Source organism: Equus caballus, chromosome X (assembly GCF_041296265.1).
Source record: "Equus caballus isolate H_3958 breed thoroughbred chromosome X, TB-T2T, whole genome shotgun sequence".
NCBI lineage: Eukaryota > Metazoa > Chordata > Mammalia > Perissodactyla > Equidae > Equus > Equus caballus.
In genome coordinates, this window is record NC_091715.1 from 125,810,015 (window position 1) to 125,825,406 (window position 15,392).

The 15,392-nt window shown below is 37.7% G+C and overlaps 1 protein-coding gene and 1 pseudogene across 1 annotated transcript; both read left to right on the forward strand.

The window, feature by feature from the left end:
* The first annotated feature begins 437 nt into the window (after positions 1-437).
* OR13H1 (olfactory receptor family 13 subfamily H member 1) lies at positions 438-1,361 on the forward strand. The gene has a single exon (NM_001391029.1). The coding sequence runs from the start codon at positions 438-440 to the stop codon at positions 1,359-1,361; it is 924 nt and encodes a 307-aa protein (NP_001377958.1).
* OR13K9P (olfactory receptor family 13 subfamily K member 9, pseudogene) lies at positions 12,539-13,477 on the forward strand (annotated as a pseudogene).

The window sequence follows — 15,392 nt, forward strand, 5'->3', positions numbered from 1 at the left end:
CTTGGTGTGGATTAGTAACTCAAGCTGACTGAGGTTCAACCATCTCTATGAATCAGGCATGTCTTGGAAAATGGAGACCAAGTGAGAGAAACAGGAAGGTGGCCTCCTTTTCTTCTCTTCTTACTTGGAAAAAAATGATACAAGAAGGCATCTGATGGAAGAGGACTGGAGAACTTTTCATATAACCATTTTCAAAAGGATGGGGTAATTTGCTACTTTCCAGGGCAAGGGGGGAGACTTTCAGCTTTGCCTCTGTTCCCATTATAGATATCTCATTTGTATTGCATATCTTTTGAAAAGGATAAAGAGAATGATCCTGTACACCCTAAATATTTCCACCTTTCTCACACTATCCCTCCATCTTTATTTTCATTCTTTCAGGTAAAGTTAGGCAACTGCATTGGCACTCATCCTGTGAATAGCGGCAAGTGGGAAGAATGGCTATGGACAATGTTACAGCAGTGTTTGAGTTTCTCCTTATTGGAATCTCTAACTATCCTGAATGGAGAGTCACATTTTTCACGTTCCTGCTGATAACATACCTCAGCACGTTGCTGGGGAACGGACTTATCATCTTTCTTGTCTACGTTGACCCACACCTCCACACTCCAATGTATTTCTTCCTTAGTAACTTGTCTTTCTTAGACATCTGCTATGGAACAGTCTCCATGCCCCAGGCCTTGGTGCATTGTTTCTCTACCTATCTCTACCTCTCTTACCCAAGATGTTTGACCCAAATGAGTGTCTCCTTGGTCTTGGCCACAGCAGAGTGCCTCCTACTGGCTGTCATGGCCTATGACCGTGTGGTTGCTATTAGCAATCCTCTGCGTTATTCCGTGGTCATGAACAATCCAGTATGTGTCTGGCTGGCTGCTACCTCATGGGTGGCATCACTTGTGGTCACTGCCTTGCTCCTCTTATCCTTGCAGCTTCACTTCTGTGGGGCTGTTGTCAATCATTTTGTCTGTGAGATTCGCTCCCTCCTTAAACTGACCTGTTCTAATACCAGCCTCAATGAGCTTATGATCTTCATCACAGGTATCTTCTCCCTGTTCTTACCCTTTGGGTTTGTTCTCCTCTCCTATGTAAGAATTGCCCCTGCTGTCCTAAGGATTCACTCAGCCCAGGGTAGGCTCAAGGCCTTTTCCACCTGTGGTTCTCATTTGACTGTGGTGACAATCTTCTATGGGGCAGCCATCTCCACGTATATGATACCTCAGTCTAAGTTATCCCCTGACCAGGACAAGTTTATCTCACTGTTTTATGGGGCTTTGACACCCGTGCTGAACCCCCTAATATATAGCCTGAGGAACAAGGATGTTAAAAGGGCAATAAGAAAAGTTACGGCAAAAAGGGCATAAGTCTTATTTGCTCCTAAACTTTTAAAATAACACTCAGCTGCATCTTCACTGATGGCAAAAATTGTCTAAAGGGTCTGACTTTACCCTTGGTAGAGTAGGTGAGAAGCTTCAGGAAGTATTCCCATGCCAAAATATTATCCCTACTGAGATATGAATTTTCATTAGAGGCATTATTTTTACTCTTTCTTTACATACAACACATTAGTGGCCATCCATTAAGTTACTCAACCTCGGGGAAATAAGTTTACCAAAATCATTTCTTCACTGACAGAAGAGACCTAAGCAGCAAGAGAATCTCCTATGATTGTTAGAAGGAAGCAAGCCATAACTGAAACTGGAAAATAGAACAAAGAATGGTGTAAAATAGAAGACCAGAAGACAGATGTCAGAAATTTTACAACTTTACTGAGGGCAAGCCCTGCTGTGAAAGCACAATTTCCTTGTTCCCCTTAACCTCAGAATCACGAGAAAATTGTATTGTAGTCATTTCCTACATTTGTGTGGAGTGTTTTATTTCTTCTTTTTCTTTTTTTTAAACTTCTTTCAAATCTATTATTTTCTTTTATATTCCTAATATCTCCATGAAATTGGTAAGAAAGACATCACAGTTCCCTCCCATGTTAATGATGAGAAAACCGACACCCAGAAAAGGAGTTGAGACTTGTCTAAAGTCACATTTAATTGGTAGTGAAATCAAAATTAGAATTCAGATTATGTATACGACACCTCTGAACTCTTTCAATATTGTCTAGAAAATTATTTGGAATCATAGAATTATAAATGCAGCTAACATTTATTGAGTAATTACTATATTCCAAGCACTGAGCTAAGCTCTCTACATCCATTATTACATTTAACTCTCACAACAATTAAATGAAGTAGTGCTATTATCAACCCATAATAGAGATCAGAAAATTGAGACTCCTAGAGGTTAAGTGATTTGCCCATGGCCACAGAGCCAGTAAAGAGCAGAGCCAGTATTTAAATCTAGGTCTGGCTGATTGCAGATCCCATTCACTGCATCCAAACTATAGAGACCTTAGAGATTATTTAATGCGGTGATTTTTAATCTACATTATTGTGGTATAATTTATGTACAATAAACTTTATCTAATTACAGTGTACAATTTTATGAGTTTTGACAGATGCCCACAGAATCACCACCACAATCAAGCTACCTAACAATTCCATCACCTCCAAAAGTTTCCTTGTGCCATTTTGTAGTCCACTCCACATCCCAGGCAACCACTAATCTGATTTCTTTCACTATGTTAGTTTTGATTTTCTAGAACTGGTTATAAGTGGAATCATATAGTATGTACTCTTTTATGTATGGCTTCTCTTAGTATGCTTTTGAGATCCATCCATGTTGTTGCATATATCAGTAGTTTGTTCCTTTTTATTGCTGAATAATATTCCATTGTATGAATGTACCAAAATTTTAAAAAATCTATTCCTTGCTGATGGACATAATGCAGTGTTTTTTTAAACTTAGTTCACATTGCCATATGGATTCAGTTGTGATGCGTGGAGTTTGTCAATGGAGGCGAAGTTTTCTGCGAACAATTTCATTTGAAAAATGGAGTTCCAAAAATAACAGAAAAGGTTTTGGCAAACATTTTAGATAAGGAATCAGAGGCACAGTAAACAGGGTATAAATTTCCCAGGATCAGGAAATTTTTTGGAAACAGAGCTGGGGCTAAGACCCAGAACATCCTGTCTCCTGGTCTCACTTTACTGTGGATACTTCCACCAAACATGATGAAATTTTCTCTCAAGCAGCCTGATGGGGAGCCAGAGACAAATGAGCAGGAAAAACATACAGAACCTAGATGTGAAGCAAGGCATTACTGAGAAAGCAGACATTCAGTGCGTTCCTCATACCCTGACTGATGGGAGTTGATGTGATTTTATGTGGTACTGCAAAGAGAGTACCAGATATACAAGGGACCTGTTTCACATGTTTACTCATAAACTGAAAAAATAATGAGAATGAATAAAGCACTTATCAAAATAGCCTAATTTTCAAATAAATGCAACATTTATTCAAATTCTATCGATTATACATTTTTTTAAGATTTATGGTATTCTCAGCCACTGAAATCAAGTTTTAATATCAAGAAACAAAATAATATTTAGGAGAAAGCCAAGCTATTTTGATCTTTAATTTATTCACTCAACAAATATTAATTTTCTACTACTTCAGCCAGGCACTATGCTAGGTGCTACGGCAAGTTTCATGCTTTATGCAAAATATTCCTTACTATAAACATTGAAATAAAGATTTCAAATTAAGATTGCAAAATAAATTTAAATTGGTGGAATCAATAAAAGTTTAGAGGAGAAAATAACAGAGCCTTCAGGTAGAGAAAAATTCAGAAATTAAGAGGAATGTTAAGAGTATTTATTTTAATGACCCTATCTTTTAGGGGAGAAATATTCCACTCTCTATTACAGGTGGGTTTATGGCTTAAAATGAGAATCATATTTTCTCTAATGGTGCCCCTACTGCAAAATGGTAGCCCTGTCTCTTGCTGTTTTGTCTCTGCACTGACTTGGTACAAGTGCAGCCTACAGACAGAGTGACATAGTGGAGTCTGGAGGTGGGAGCTGTGGAACTGATACTGCCACTAACTAGCTGTGTGACTTTAGTTATAGCATTCTCTGGCCCTCACATTTGCTCATCAGTATAATAGGAAGGTTGTGTTTTGTTACCCAAGGCCCTCTCTAGTTCTAACCTTTCGCATCTAGGTGTTATTTTATATAGATTTTCTTTTTTTTTTCTTTAAAAAGTGGAATCATGTAATCAATTTACTCTACATCTTGCTTTTTCCACTTGACAATATATCATGGATATTGCTCCAGATCAATATATAGAGATCTATCTTCCTGACTTTAAATGTTAGCTTTGACTGAAAAAGTAGGCACACATAGCAGCTAGTTAACATAGCTATGGCTCTTCCAGTCCTAATATTCTGTTTCTAGATATCTAAACCCCAAAAACCATCTAATTCAACCTTGATATTAAATTATTTTAAATATAAAAAATGAACTCTGTGAGGGTGTTGTGAAATGAAATCAATTCTAGATTTTTGAAAACTCCTAAGGTTGAATATTGCTTCTCCACTTGATCAATCACAGGCAGGGCGAGAAGCATTCCACTGTGCACCCCAAATCCCAGGCCGCTGGGTAGGGAAGCTTACCTTGCTTCACCTTGTAAAGCAAATAAAGAGTGGTTTTAAAGTAAGAGAATTCTGTCATAAATTGAGAAGAAAGTTTGCAAACTGAAAAACAGGTTTCAAATGATATTTTCCAGTGGGGATTTAAGAAAAAGACACCATGCCCCATTCATAGAATTTTGGATTTCAGTTGAGGAGAGACCATGGAGTGTAACTAGAGCACAACCCTGGAGCCAAACTTGTTGGATTCAGACCTTCATTCTGCCACTTCTTCATTCAAGTCAGTCTCTGTGCTTTGACCTCTTCACCTAAGCGGTCTAATAATAGAACCTACCTGTAGTGTTCAGAGTTTGACCATGTAGACAGAAACCACTCTGGTTATTTCAGGCAAAAAAGGATTTAATGAAGAGAATTAGAGGCCTACAAAGCCTTTGGAAGGGCTGTGAGAGGGAAGGTAAAGGAATGTTGCCAACAACCATGGACAGTTGTGGGAATCTTGGGAAGTTTGAAGGATATTAGGAAACTGCTACCAATGACATCACCAAAGCAGATCTTTCACAGAAGAATGATCAGAAGTCACCTAAGTCTCTGTTTGACAAAGCCTACATGCCTAAACAGGATGTCAGGAGGAGTAATGGTATCTACTTCCCTTATGCTTGCCAAGTTTCCTATGAGTATCTCTTATGGATGAAATTCAAAACTGAACTTTACTGGCAAGGGAGTGTGAGAAATGTAATTTCTAAGTTTTACAATACAGGTGAGAGCTGAAAAGGACAGGGATGGTGTTGAATATGACATCGCAGCTTGGTTATGAGAATTGTATGACTCAATTCATGTAAAGCTCTTAGAAAAGTGCCTGGCCTGTAGTTAGAGAACAATAAACATTAGCTGTCATGATGTCTGGAGCACATAAGCCTTAGGTTCTAGGAGTTGAAATGCCTACTTGCTTCTTAAATAGTGGGTCCCAAGGGTGCTCCTTCACCTATGCATTCAAGTATCTGTGCATATATCACTCATTCAATACATATTTATTAATCATCTACTATACAGCAGGTACTGTGCTATTGCCAAGAATGCACTGGCAAAGAAAGTATATTTGTTCCCTTCCCTCAAAGAATTCACTATCTATGTGGGGAGAAAGACATGTACACAGGCAACATTACTGTTTATATATTTTTTTATAAAGAATTTATAGTTCTTAAGTTTATAAACACTTTATACACTTTAAAGTTTATCTTATTCTTGAACACATATTACCTTATATAATCTTCTAAATAATGTAATGAGATAAGCAAACAGGTATTATTATTAATATTATGCAACCGACATTTACAAATGATAAGATCTGGAGGCTATGATATTATCAAGCTCAACAGTTAGTGATGGGACTTGGATTAGAGTACAATTCTCCTATTGTACTGATCATTTCACAGTCTACAAATATTGAATCATTATGTTGTACACCTGAAACTAATATAATGTTATATGTCAATTATACACAATTAAAAGTTAAATTAAACTTAAACAAAAAGAATACAATTCTCCTGATGCCTAGATTCTCTTTCTGATGGGAGCCTGATGGGTTCAGGGAGTCTTTGGAAAAAAGGAGTAAGAAGAGGGCAAGAATGTTGGTGAACAGAGAAAGGAAAAATCACTGTTTTCAGACAGTCCTGGTTAGAAATCTGACCCTGACACTTCCTAGTTATATGAACTTGGTCAACTTCCTGCCACAATTTCCTCATCTATAACAGGAAGGCAATAATAGGACTGACCTCATAGGGTCACTAAGAGGGTTACATTAGTTGATTTATATAAAATGCTAAGAACAATGGCTGGGACACAGTGAATCCTCAATAAAAGTTGTCTGTTTTTATTATTGCTATTATAGAATTATTATTATTAATGATTTCTCAATTGACTCAGCAGTAGCTGGTGCTCATCTCCACTAGGTCCCTTCTCTCTCTCCTCTTTTTTCCCCACTAGTAATATGCATAGTAACGATTTCTCGTTAGGTGTGAGCAGCAGGTCAAGCACTTTTTCAGTACAACGTCATGATGGAGTAGGAAAAGCACATGATTAGGCGTCAGGAAGTCTGGATACTAGTCTGGGTTCTGCCATTAAGGAGCTATGAAACTCTGGGCGAATCACTTAACCTCTCTGGACTGCATCTGTCAAACAGGGGAAAATATATTCCTTAACCTACCTCAGAATGGTTGGAAGATCAAATGAGATCATAGATGTTAAATGTTAAAAAGTTAAAAGCACATTACAAATACTATGTGATGGTGTTTTCATTATCTTCAGGGTTAGCCTCTATATCTTCTTCTCACTTACCCTTGACAACCACTCACTCACTGAATCTTATTGATTCTTGCTCTGAAATGTCTTCCAAATCCATCCCCTCTTCTTGCTCCTCAATGCATCAGTCCTAGTTCACAGCCTCATCAACCTTTACAAAGATGACGGCAACAAGCTTCTATTTTTCTCTAGTTTAGTCTTTCTCTCTCTAAACTAGCCATCCAATCAATGTCTCCAGAGTAATTTTTCTAAAGAGAAAATCTCATCATGTTAATCCCCTGTCTACAACTCTATTCCAAGATTAGAAACTTCCAGTGGCTCCCTATTGCCTATTGCAACATTAATTGAGGCTCCTGCTAACCTGTCTACCTTCATTGTCGACCTCATCTCCATAGACCCCATGCTCTAGAACAACAATACTTTCTTTCTTTGAGCCTTTTATGCATTTATGCCACTCTATACACTGTTCTCTCTGCCTGCAGTGCCCTTTTACACCTTCTATGCCTGGCAAAATCTCAGCCATCCTTCAAGGGTCAGATCTAACATCATTCCTTCAGTGAAGTCCTCCCCAGAGCTCATCCTATTCTGTTTAACCCTGAATGGGTGGCTTAATTCCATTTCTTTTGCTTAATAGCCTTTTGTTCAACCATAAATTTAATATCTTTCCTGTTATTTTATAATTAGTTGTTTTGGAGTGTTTATCCCCAATTAGATCATAAGCTTATTGAGAGCAGGAAGTTTGTTTTATTCACCTCTGTCTCCCTAGCATAGTTCCTGGCACAGAGCACAAGCACAATAATAATTGGTTATATGACTTAGGGCAAACCCAATACTTCTCAGACTATCTGTGGTAAAGAACAGCTGTTTTTTAAATTTCCAAGCTGTTACAGACTGATATTTTATAAAATACAATAAAAATGTCATGGCAATGTCAAATCACTTTAAAAGTTACTAAATGTTTACTCTCAATTCTGTCCTTATCTCATTGCAAACATTTTGCGTAGTACTTGGCTAGACTATTCAAAGATGCCTCTTTCCTAGCCCCTAAAATGTTGATATCTAAGTTGAAAATTTCAACAAGGATACATATAAAAATAATAAACAAGTACATCATATTTTCAGAGCAAAATTGGGCAAAAAATCAATTAAAAAACTATTGTAATTAAGTGCATGCACAGATGAAGTAAATCAACGGGGCAGTGAATGGGCAGACGCAGGATTATATTTAGACAGCAAGAGTTTGTATGGTACTTCAAAATTAATCAAGGAAAGTTTTAGGAAAATGTGGGTTTTCCAGTAACTATTCAAATTAAAGATGGCTGGGATGGTTTTAGGGAAGTCCAGGAAACATAAAGAGGGAAAAGAGACCTCTAGTAAACCCTGTTTACAGAATTTCATTTACCTGAATGCTTAATTAAAAGCTTTCATAGAGTCCCAATAGATTGCAGCCACTCCTCCTTCCCCATTCATTCATTATCTCTTTCTGTCAGTGTATTGAGAACATTCCCCCAAAATGCAGGACTCTGAGTAATCACTCTAGAGATGGCTCTACTCCCTGATAACTTAAGTGCAGACATGGAATTCACAGTGCTAGTCAATAGTTTTCTCATATTGTCACTAATGAAGTATTGGAATTAATGGACAAAAGCTACTTGTATTTTAATGGCTTAGAAATAACACTCCCAAATGATTATACAGCTTCAACTCAGTAGTAGGATTTAATTACCTTTTAGGGCCCTGGGCCCTGAAGTCTCTTCAGTGAAATCACTTCTTTGGAACCAGAATGAACAAACTCAGAAAGCAGCAGCAGAGAATATTTAAGATTCTTCTCTTTTTCTTCTCTTGTTCATAATTTGGAGTCCTAGTTTCTAAAATGCTGAGCAGAATCAAAACACAACCCATTGTAAGAGTAAGTGGAGAACTTATATCCTGACAAGAAGGAAATAAGTCATATTTGACTCTTGAAAAAGATCAACATATACATGTGGAATGGTCAGTCTTGACAAGGATCTCCCAGGATGCATCTGTAACTCACTCCCCTTGAAAGACTCCAACACTTCAGTGAGCTCATGATCCTGCAACACATAAGGGGCTATATCAACACAACTCTTAGAGACCTTAGCATTTTTGCTTTTTGGGTATTTTTGCTATCAGGTGAGTAACATCAATTTGATTCCCAAAATATTAATTGAGTCCCTGCCATGAGTCAGGAACTGAGCCAAGTACTAGAGTTATAGAAATAGATAAAATGCAAATCCTGCTTTCAGAGGGCTCACGGCATAATCTGACCATATTGCCTTAATTCTTTCATCATTTATTGAATTCTTTTCTACCCTCCAGAAAAGAAAGACAACAAATGTGGATATATTGTCATGAGTGCTACTTCCCAAGTGAGGCCTTGTTTAAAAATGATAATAGCTAATATGTATATAGCACAGAAACCCTATGAGATAGATACTATAATTATCCCAATTTTACAATTGAGGAAACAAAGGTATAAACAAGTTAAGCATATTACCAATGTTACACAGTAAATCAGTGAGGGATCCAGGATTAAAACTTTTTATCCAGAATCCACACTCTTAACCTCCACTCTACACTGCCTGGTATGGGTAAGAGAAATTTCTGTCTATAAGCACTACCCATTCTGTTAAGTATATTTTGGGCCCCTGGGAGCTTTCTGAAGAGCTCAGAGAACAGGGAAGATACTCCAAGTGTCCCTTAATTTTAGTATTAAAAATGAAATGAGTGCTCCTGGGAAGCACGCTCTTGCATGCTAAATGGAAACAGGAAGGCCCTCTTTGGGAAACCTGTATGAAGAAAAGCCTTGAAGTGCACCCAAAATATTTCTGAAAGATGAAAAAGCCTGTGAATATATATGTGAGTATCCCCACATGTCTAATTAATTTAGGAAGATTCTGGCCTGTACAGTGCTAAAACACTGAATTATTCAAGAAACATATATATATATATATATATATATATATATATATATATATGGTTAGTCTGATGAGATTCACTCATATCATATAAACACAAAAATGTGTTGTTTTCCAGCTATTTATACCGTCATTTGTTTGAGATCTTTAGGACTATAAGATGGTGAGGGTTGTAAGTCAAAACAAGCCTTTATGATTAAAAATGTTGCCATTCTAGTGTGAAACTTTAGTACCCCCTGAAAATTCCATTCTTGTAATGCTATTAGAAAACTATGGTTATGTTGTCACCATTGCATAAAGACGAGATCACTTGATTTCTGCCTCAGTCTCAGTCTCGTAACTCCACCCCAAAAAGACTTTTTCCTTTCAGATTGATTCTGTTTTCTGATTCCAATTCTGAGAGCATACAGAACAAAATGAAGCTTTCTAGGGGCTACTCCGTGGTTTAGTGATTAAGTTCAGCATATCAGTTCAGTTCTGCTTTGGTGGCCTGGGTTCGTGGGTTCGGATCCTGGGTGCAGACTTACACCACTGGTCAGCCATGCTGTGGTGGCAACCCACATATAAAGTGGAGGAAGATTGGCACAGAGGTTACCTCAGGGCTACTATTCTTCAAGCAAAAACAAATAGGAAGATTGGCAACAGATATCAGCTCAGGGCTAATATTCCTCATGAAAATGAAATTAAGCTTTCTAATTCTCATCAGAGGTAGTCAAGGGTCTCCTTGCAGGAGTGCCATCTGTAATAAGTAAAAACAACTGTAGCTAGAAGCTTAGCAGAAGTTAAGTATTTTTGCAGTTTGTCTGCCTTTGGTTCTGATTTCTATTCAGAGCCCCCTTATCTTGTATGAGCTTTTATTGAGGATCCTGTTATAAACTGTTACTCTACTTCCTGAATTACTCATCTGCAAAGGTCTTCTATCTTCCAAGATCTGGAGTCTGTTCTAAGTAGAGAATCCAAAGAGGTTACGTACATCATTAGTGGTCCCTCCTGCTGCTCAGCTACCATAACAAACCTTCTCATCCACAGCATGCCCTCACCAAGGCCTGACTCCAGCCTCATGAGTCTCAAACTATATACTATAAATGCCTAAAATTCTAATTTGTGACTAGAACTTGAAGGGAGTTTTATGGACATTCCAGAAAAGATCTTGAGCCTAATAATGAGTTGGTCTGTGATAGCGTTCATACTTGATAGAACTAGACCAAAGTAAATAAAAATTTGCATGGATAAAAAAGGGTGAAAACACTTTTTTCATATTTAGAATATACCCATTTTCTCTCTTCATTGTAGCAACTTCCCTCCATACAAAGGGCAAATTGTAGGGCTAAAAAATGTAAGACATTAAAGTTCATTTCTGTGCTACAAGGCATCAATAAGACTGAATACTATGAGATATTGACTGCTTCTCATCATAGGCTTTTAACCATCAAACATTTATTTACTTCAACCAGTTCAATGTAGTTCCAGTCAGATCAATTTCATGACATTGGGTAAGACAGAAGAGCTTAATAACTGGCCTTGATTCATTCAACAAACATGTATTGAACCCATATTTTGTGAGTTCACACCAGGCACCATGTGAGGTGGTGAAAATAAGACAGTACATGGGATAGTCAGGCCTCTTCCTTCCTAGAGTTTACAATTTCGTAAGTGAGCATAAATTAAGTAACCAAACAAATATATAAATACAAACTGTGATAAGAACCATGCAGGAAAAGTTCAGAGTGCTATGGACAATTGTAGCAGAGATAAAATTTAGATTAGTGGAGTTAGGAAGGCTTTTCTAAGGAAGTTACTTTTAGGCTGAGATATTAAGGATGGTTAGGAGTTCACCAAGCAAAGAGGGTAGGAAGAATATTTCCAGCAGAGAGAATACAACGTGCAAAATCTTTGAGGTGGGAATGAGCTTAGAGAGCTTCATAAAGACACTATGGCTGGAACATGATGAGCACAAGAAGAGACAGTGAAAGATAAGGTTAGAGTCAGATCATTTAGAGTCTTGTAGGTCATGGTAAATAGGTTGATTTCATTCCAAGTGTAATTAGAAGCCCTAGAGTGGTTTTAAGTAAGAGAAAGATATGGTCATAATTATGTATGTTTGCGAAAGATTTCTCTGGTTGCTGTGTGGAAAATAGACTATAGAGAGGCAAGAATGGAAGTAGGGAGACCTATTAGGCAGATCATGTATTACTCCACATAAGAAATGACGGTGGCTCTGACTAGATAAGTGTTGGCTGTGGATATGGAGATTTGTAGGTAGATTTAAAATATATTTAGGAGGAAGAGCCAATAGGACTCAAAGATTGATTGGATGTGCAGGGTAAGGTAGAAATGAGAGTGCACTGGGCACACATTTTTTTGTCATGGATGTGAACCAGCTAAAGACAAATTTCTGGCTAAGAAAGAATAATCACAATTCCGTGATTCAGGGATCTGATTATATTTGAGCAGTAAATTAGTACATTTTCTTTAAGAAGAGTGTTCAAAGCACGTTTCAGGTGGAGTCCAATCCCCTTCATTTTATAGATGGAGGAATTAAGACTCATGATGGATTGTGCTACTGTGAAAATTAATCTTGTGCTGTATATGAATGCTTTATCTCACAAATTAGAACATAAACTTACAAACAGCATCACTTGTTTTGTAGATATCTCTTCCTAACAGCACCTGATATAGGACTGAGTACAGAGCAGACACTCAATATATGTTTGGCAAATTAAAATGAGTTAAATTTCTCTTTCTCAGCAGATAGAGCAAAATGGATATTCTGGTTACTGATAACAATGAAGTGACAGAGTTCATCCTAGTGGGTTTGTCCAATCATCCAAAATCCTAGATTGCCTTTTATTGCACCGTGGTAGCGGTCTACTTGATCACATTGGTTGGTAAGTTTCATAGTTGTCTTGGTTAGAGTGGAGAGGTGGCTTCAACCTCTTACATATTTTTTCCTAAGAAACCTGTCCTTCCTTGATATCTGCTGCTCTAGCAATTCAGTGTCTTTTTTGCTGTTCAAAGGTTTAAGAGACTATCCCACCATTTCCTATACTAGCTGTTATATTCAGATGACCGTTGCTCATTTTCTGGGGATGACAGAGTGTCTCTTCCTTGCTGTCATGGCTTACGATAGATTTATTGCAATTTCCAATCCTCTGCTTTACACCGTCATTATGAACAACAGGGTCTATATACAGTTGGCCATGGTGACCTGGGCCAGTGCCTTCCTTTTGGCAATAATACCAATTATTGCAATTCCTGCCATTTTTGTGGACACAATGTCATAAACCATTTTACCTGTGAGGTCCAGGCCCTATTGAAGCTCATCTTCTCAGACATCCCAGTCAGACTTATTCTGGGTCTGGTCTTTGGCATGTTCACACTGCCCCTGCCCTTCACTTTCATCCTCATTTCCTATACTTGCATTGTGGTTGCCATGCTGAGGACCTGCTCTGCAGAGGCCAGGCTCAAAGCTTTCTCTACCTGTGGATACAATCTGACTGTGGTCACCATATTTTATGCCATTTACATGTGCCTAAAACTTCAGTCAAGGGAGTCCCAGGACCAGGGTAAAGTCATCCCTGCATTTTATGGTGTTGTAATCCCTATGGTGAAGTCTCTCATTTACACTTTGAGGAACAAAAATGTGAAAGATGCCCTAAGAAAAATAATTAGGAAGACAGATTGTTATGAGTTTTTTGTGTGTGTGTGAGAAAGATTGGCCTTGAGATAACATCTGTCGCCAATCCTCCTCTATTTTGTATGTGGGATGCCACCACAGCATGGTTTGATGAGGTCCACACCCGGGATTCGAATCTGTGAACCCTGGGCCGCCAGAGCAGAGTGCACAAAGTTAACCTCTACACCACCAGGGTGGCCCCAAAGTTTTTTTGGGTTTTTTTTGTGAGGAAGATTGGCCCTAAGTTAACAACTGTTGCCAGTCTTCCTATTCTTTTGCTTGAGGAAGATTGTCCCCAAGCCAACATCTGTGCCAATCTTCCTCTGCATTGTTTGTGAGACACCACCACAGCATGGCCTGACGAGCAGTGTGTAGGTCCATGCCTGAGAGCTGAACCCCACGAACCTGAGAATTCCAGACCGCCGAAGTGGAGCATGCAAACCCAACCACTATGCCACAAGGCTGGCCCCCAAAAGAGTTCTAAAAACGATTTGAATATCCCAAGGAGGCTCATCTAACCAACAGCCTGGTATTGACTTGTAAAAATAACAAGATAAAAATACTAAACAATATTATAGTAATGTAATTAGTTTCAAATGCATTTTTTCTATTTCCAAAAGGCACATGATAAAGAATATCCTCCCACTGAGAAAAACATGTTAAACATTTACAATGCCATCCATTTAAGTAATAAATTGTACAAGACAATCTTGTTGGAAAGTTTATAAGACAAAATAATAATTAGTACATTTTAATCCTAAGTAGTTTGATTTTGTATTACTAAATGAGAAATATTTCAATATTCTAAGATTCTCTTTTATAGATGACAAAGAGCAAAGTTTCAAAATGGACAATTTTTATCTTATTGATTTTTGTATGAGGTATATCATGACCCAGACTTTGGAGAGTTGGATGTGAGTGGGTAGAGAGAAGGAAATTACTCAACTGCTATATAAGACTTCCACATAGAAGGTCCTCTAGTGAAGCAAGGAGCCCTTCAAGACTGTGTAGATACTGAAGGCCAGAACTGATGACATTATGGAATTAACAAATGCATGCCTTGATCAGTAGATGGGGCCACATTTTCTCTGTACATTACTCTTGGATAATTGAATGCAACTTCCAAATTTGCTGACCTCACAAACATAGAGCAAATATAACTCAGGAGGAAGTCCTTTAAAAACAAGCAAATGTGTACTGTATTTTGGATTATGAAAATTCTAATGTTCACTCTTTTAAGATACATAGGGCATAGAGAAGAAATGAAAAATCACCTATAATCCCAACATTCAATGAGGATTGCATAGCTTTTAGCATTAGCAGATATATATTTAGGTCTGCCACTCATAGATGTCTGGGATTTAGTCAGTTACTTTCCATGTTTAAGCTTCAATTTTATCATCTGTGAAATGTGGCTTATAAGAGTGCCTACCTCACAAAGCTGTTTTGAGAATTAAATGAGATAATATATGTTAAGCTTCTATCACAATGTCTGGCACATGGTGGACCCAAAATACATGTCAGCCAAAAAAGAAAAAATCATCAATTTATTCTCTAACATCCATACCCATTGTACAAGTGTTCATTTACTTATGTCTGTGCCAATAATGACATCATTTAAAAATAATCCATGACAATATGATAGATTGAAAAAATATGTTCTCACTGTTGTCTTAATTGGAATTTCTTATTAGAAATGAGATTGAATATGCTTCCCGTGGTCATTGGTTATTTGTATTTCAAGAGTCAAGGTCTTTGTTGTCAGATCAAAATGATGATGAGCCAGTCCAATTTTTGAAACAGAAAATGCTTCACTTAGTGACATATGACTAATAAAACCTCCTAAAGTTCTTTCAACATTGATTGACTCCATCATTGTTTCCAGATACATCCCAACAGGCAGATCCCTAGTTTGATTTGTTCTATTTCACTCTAGCAA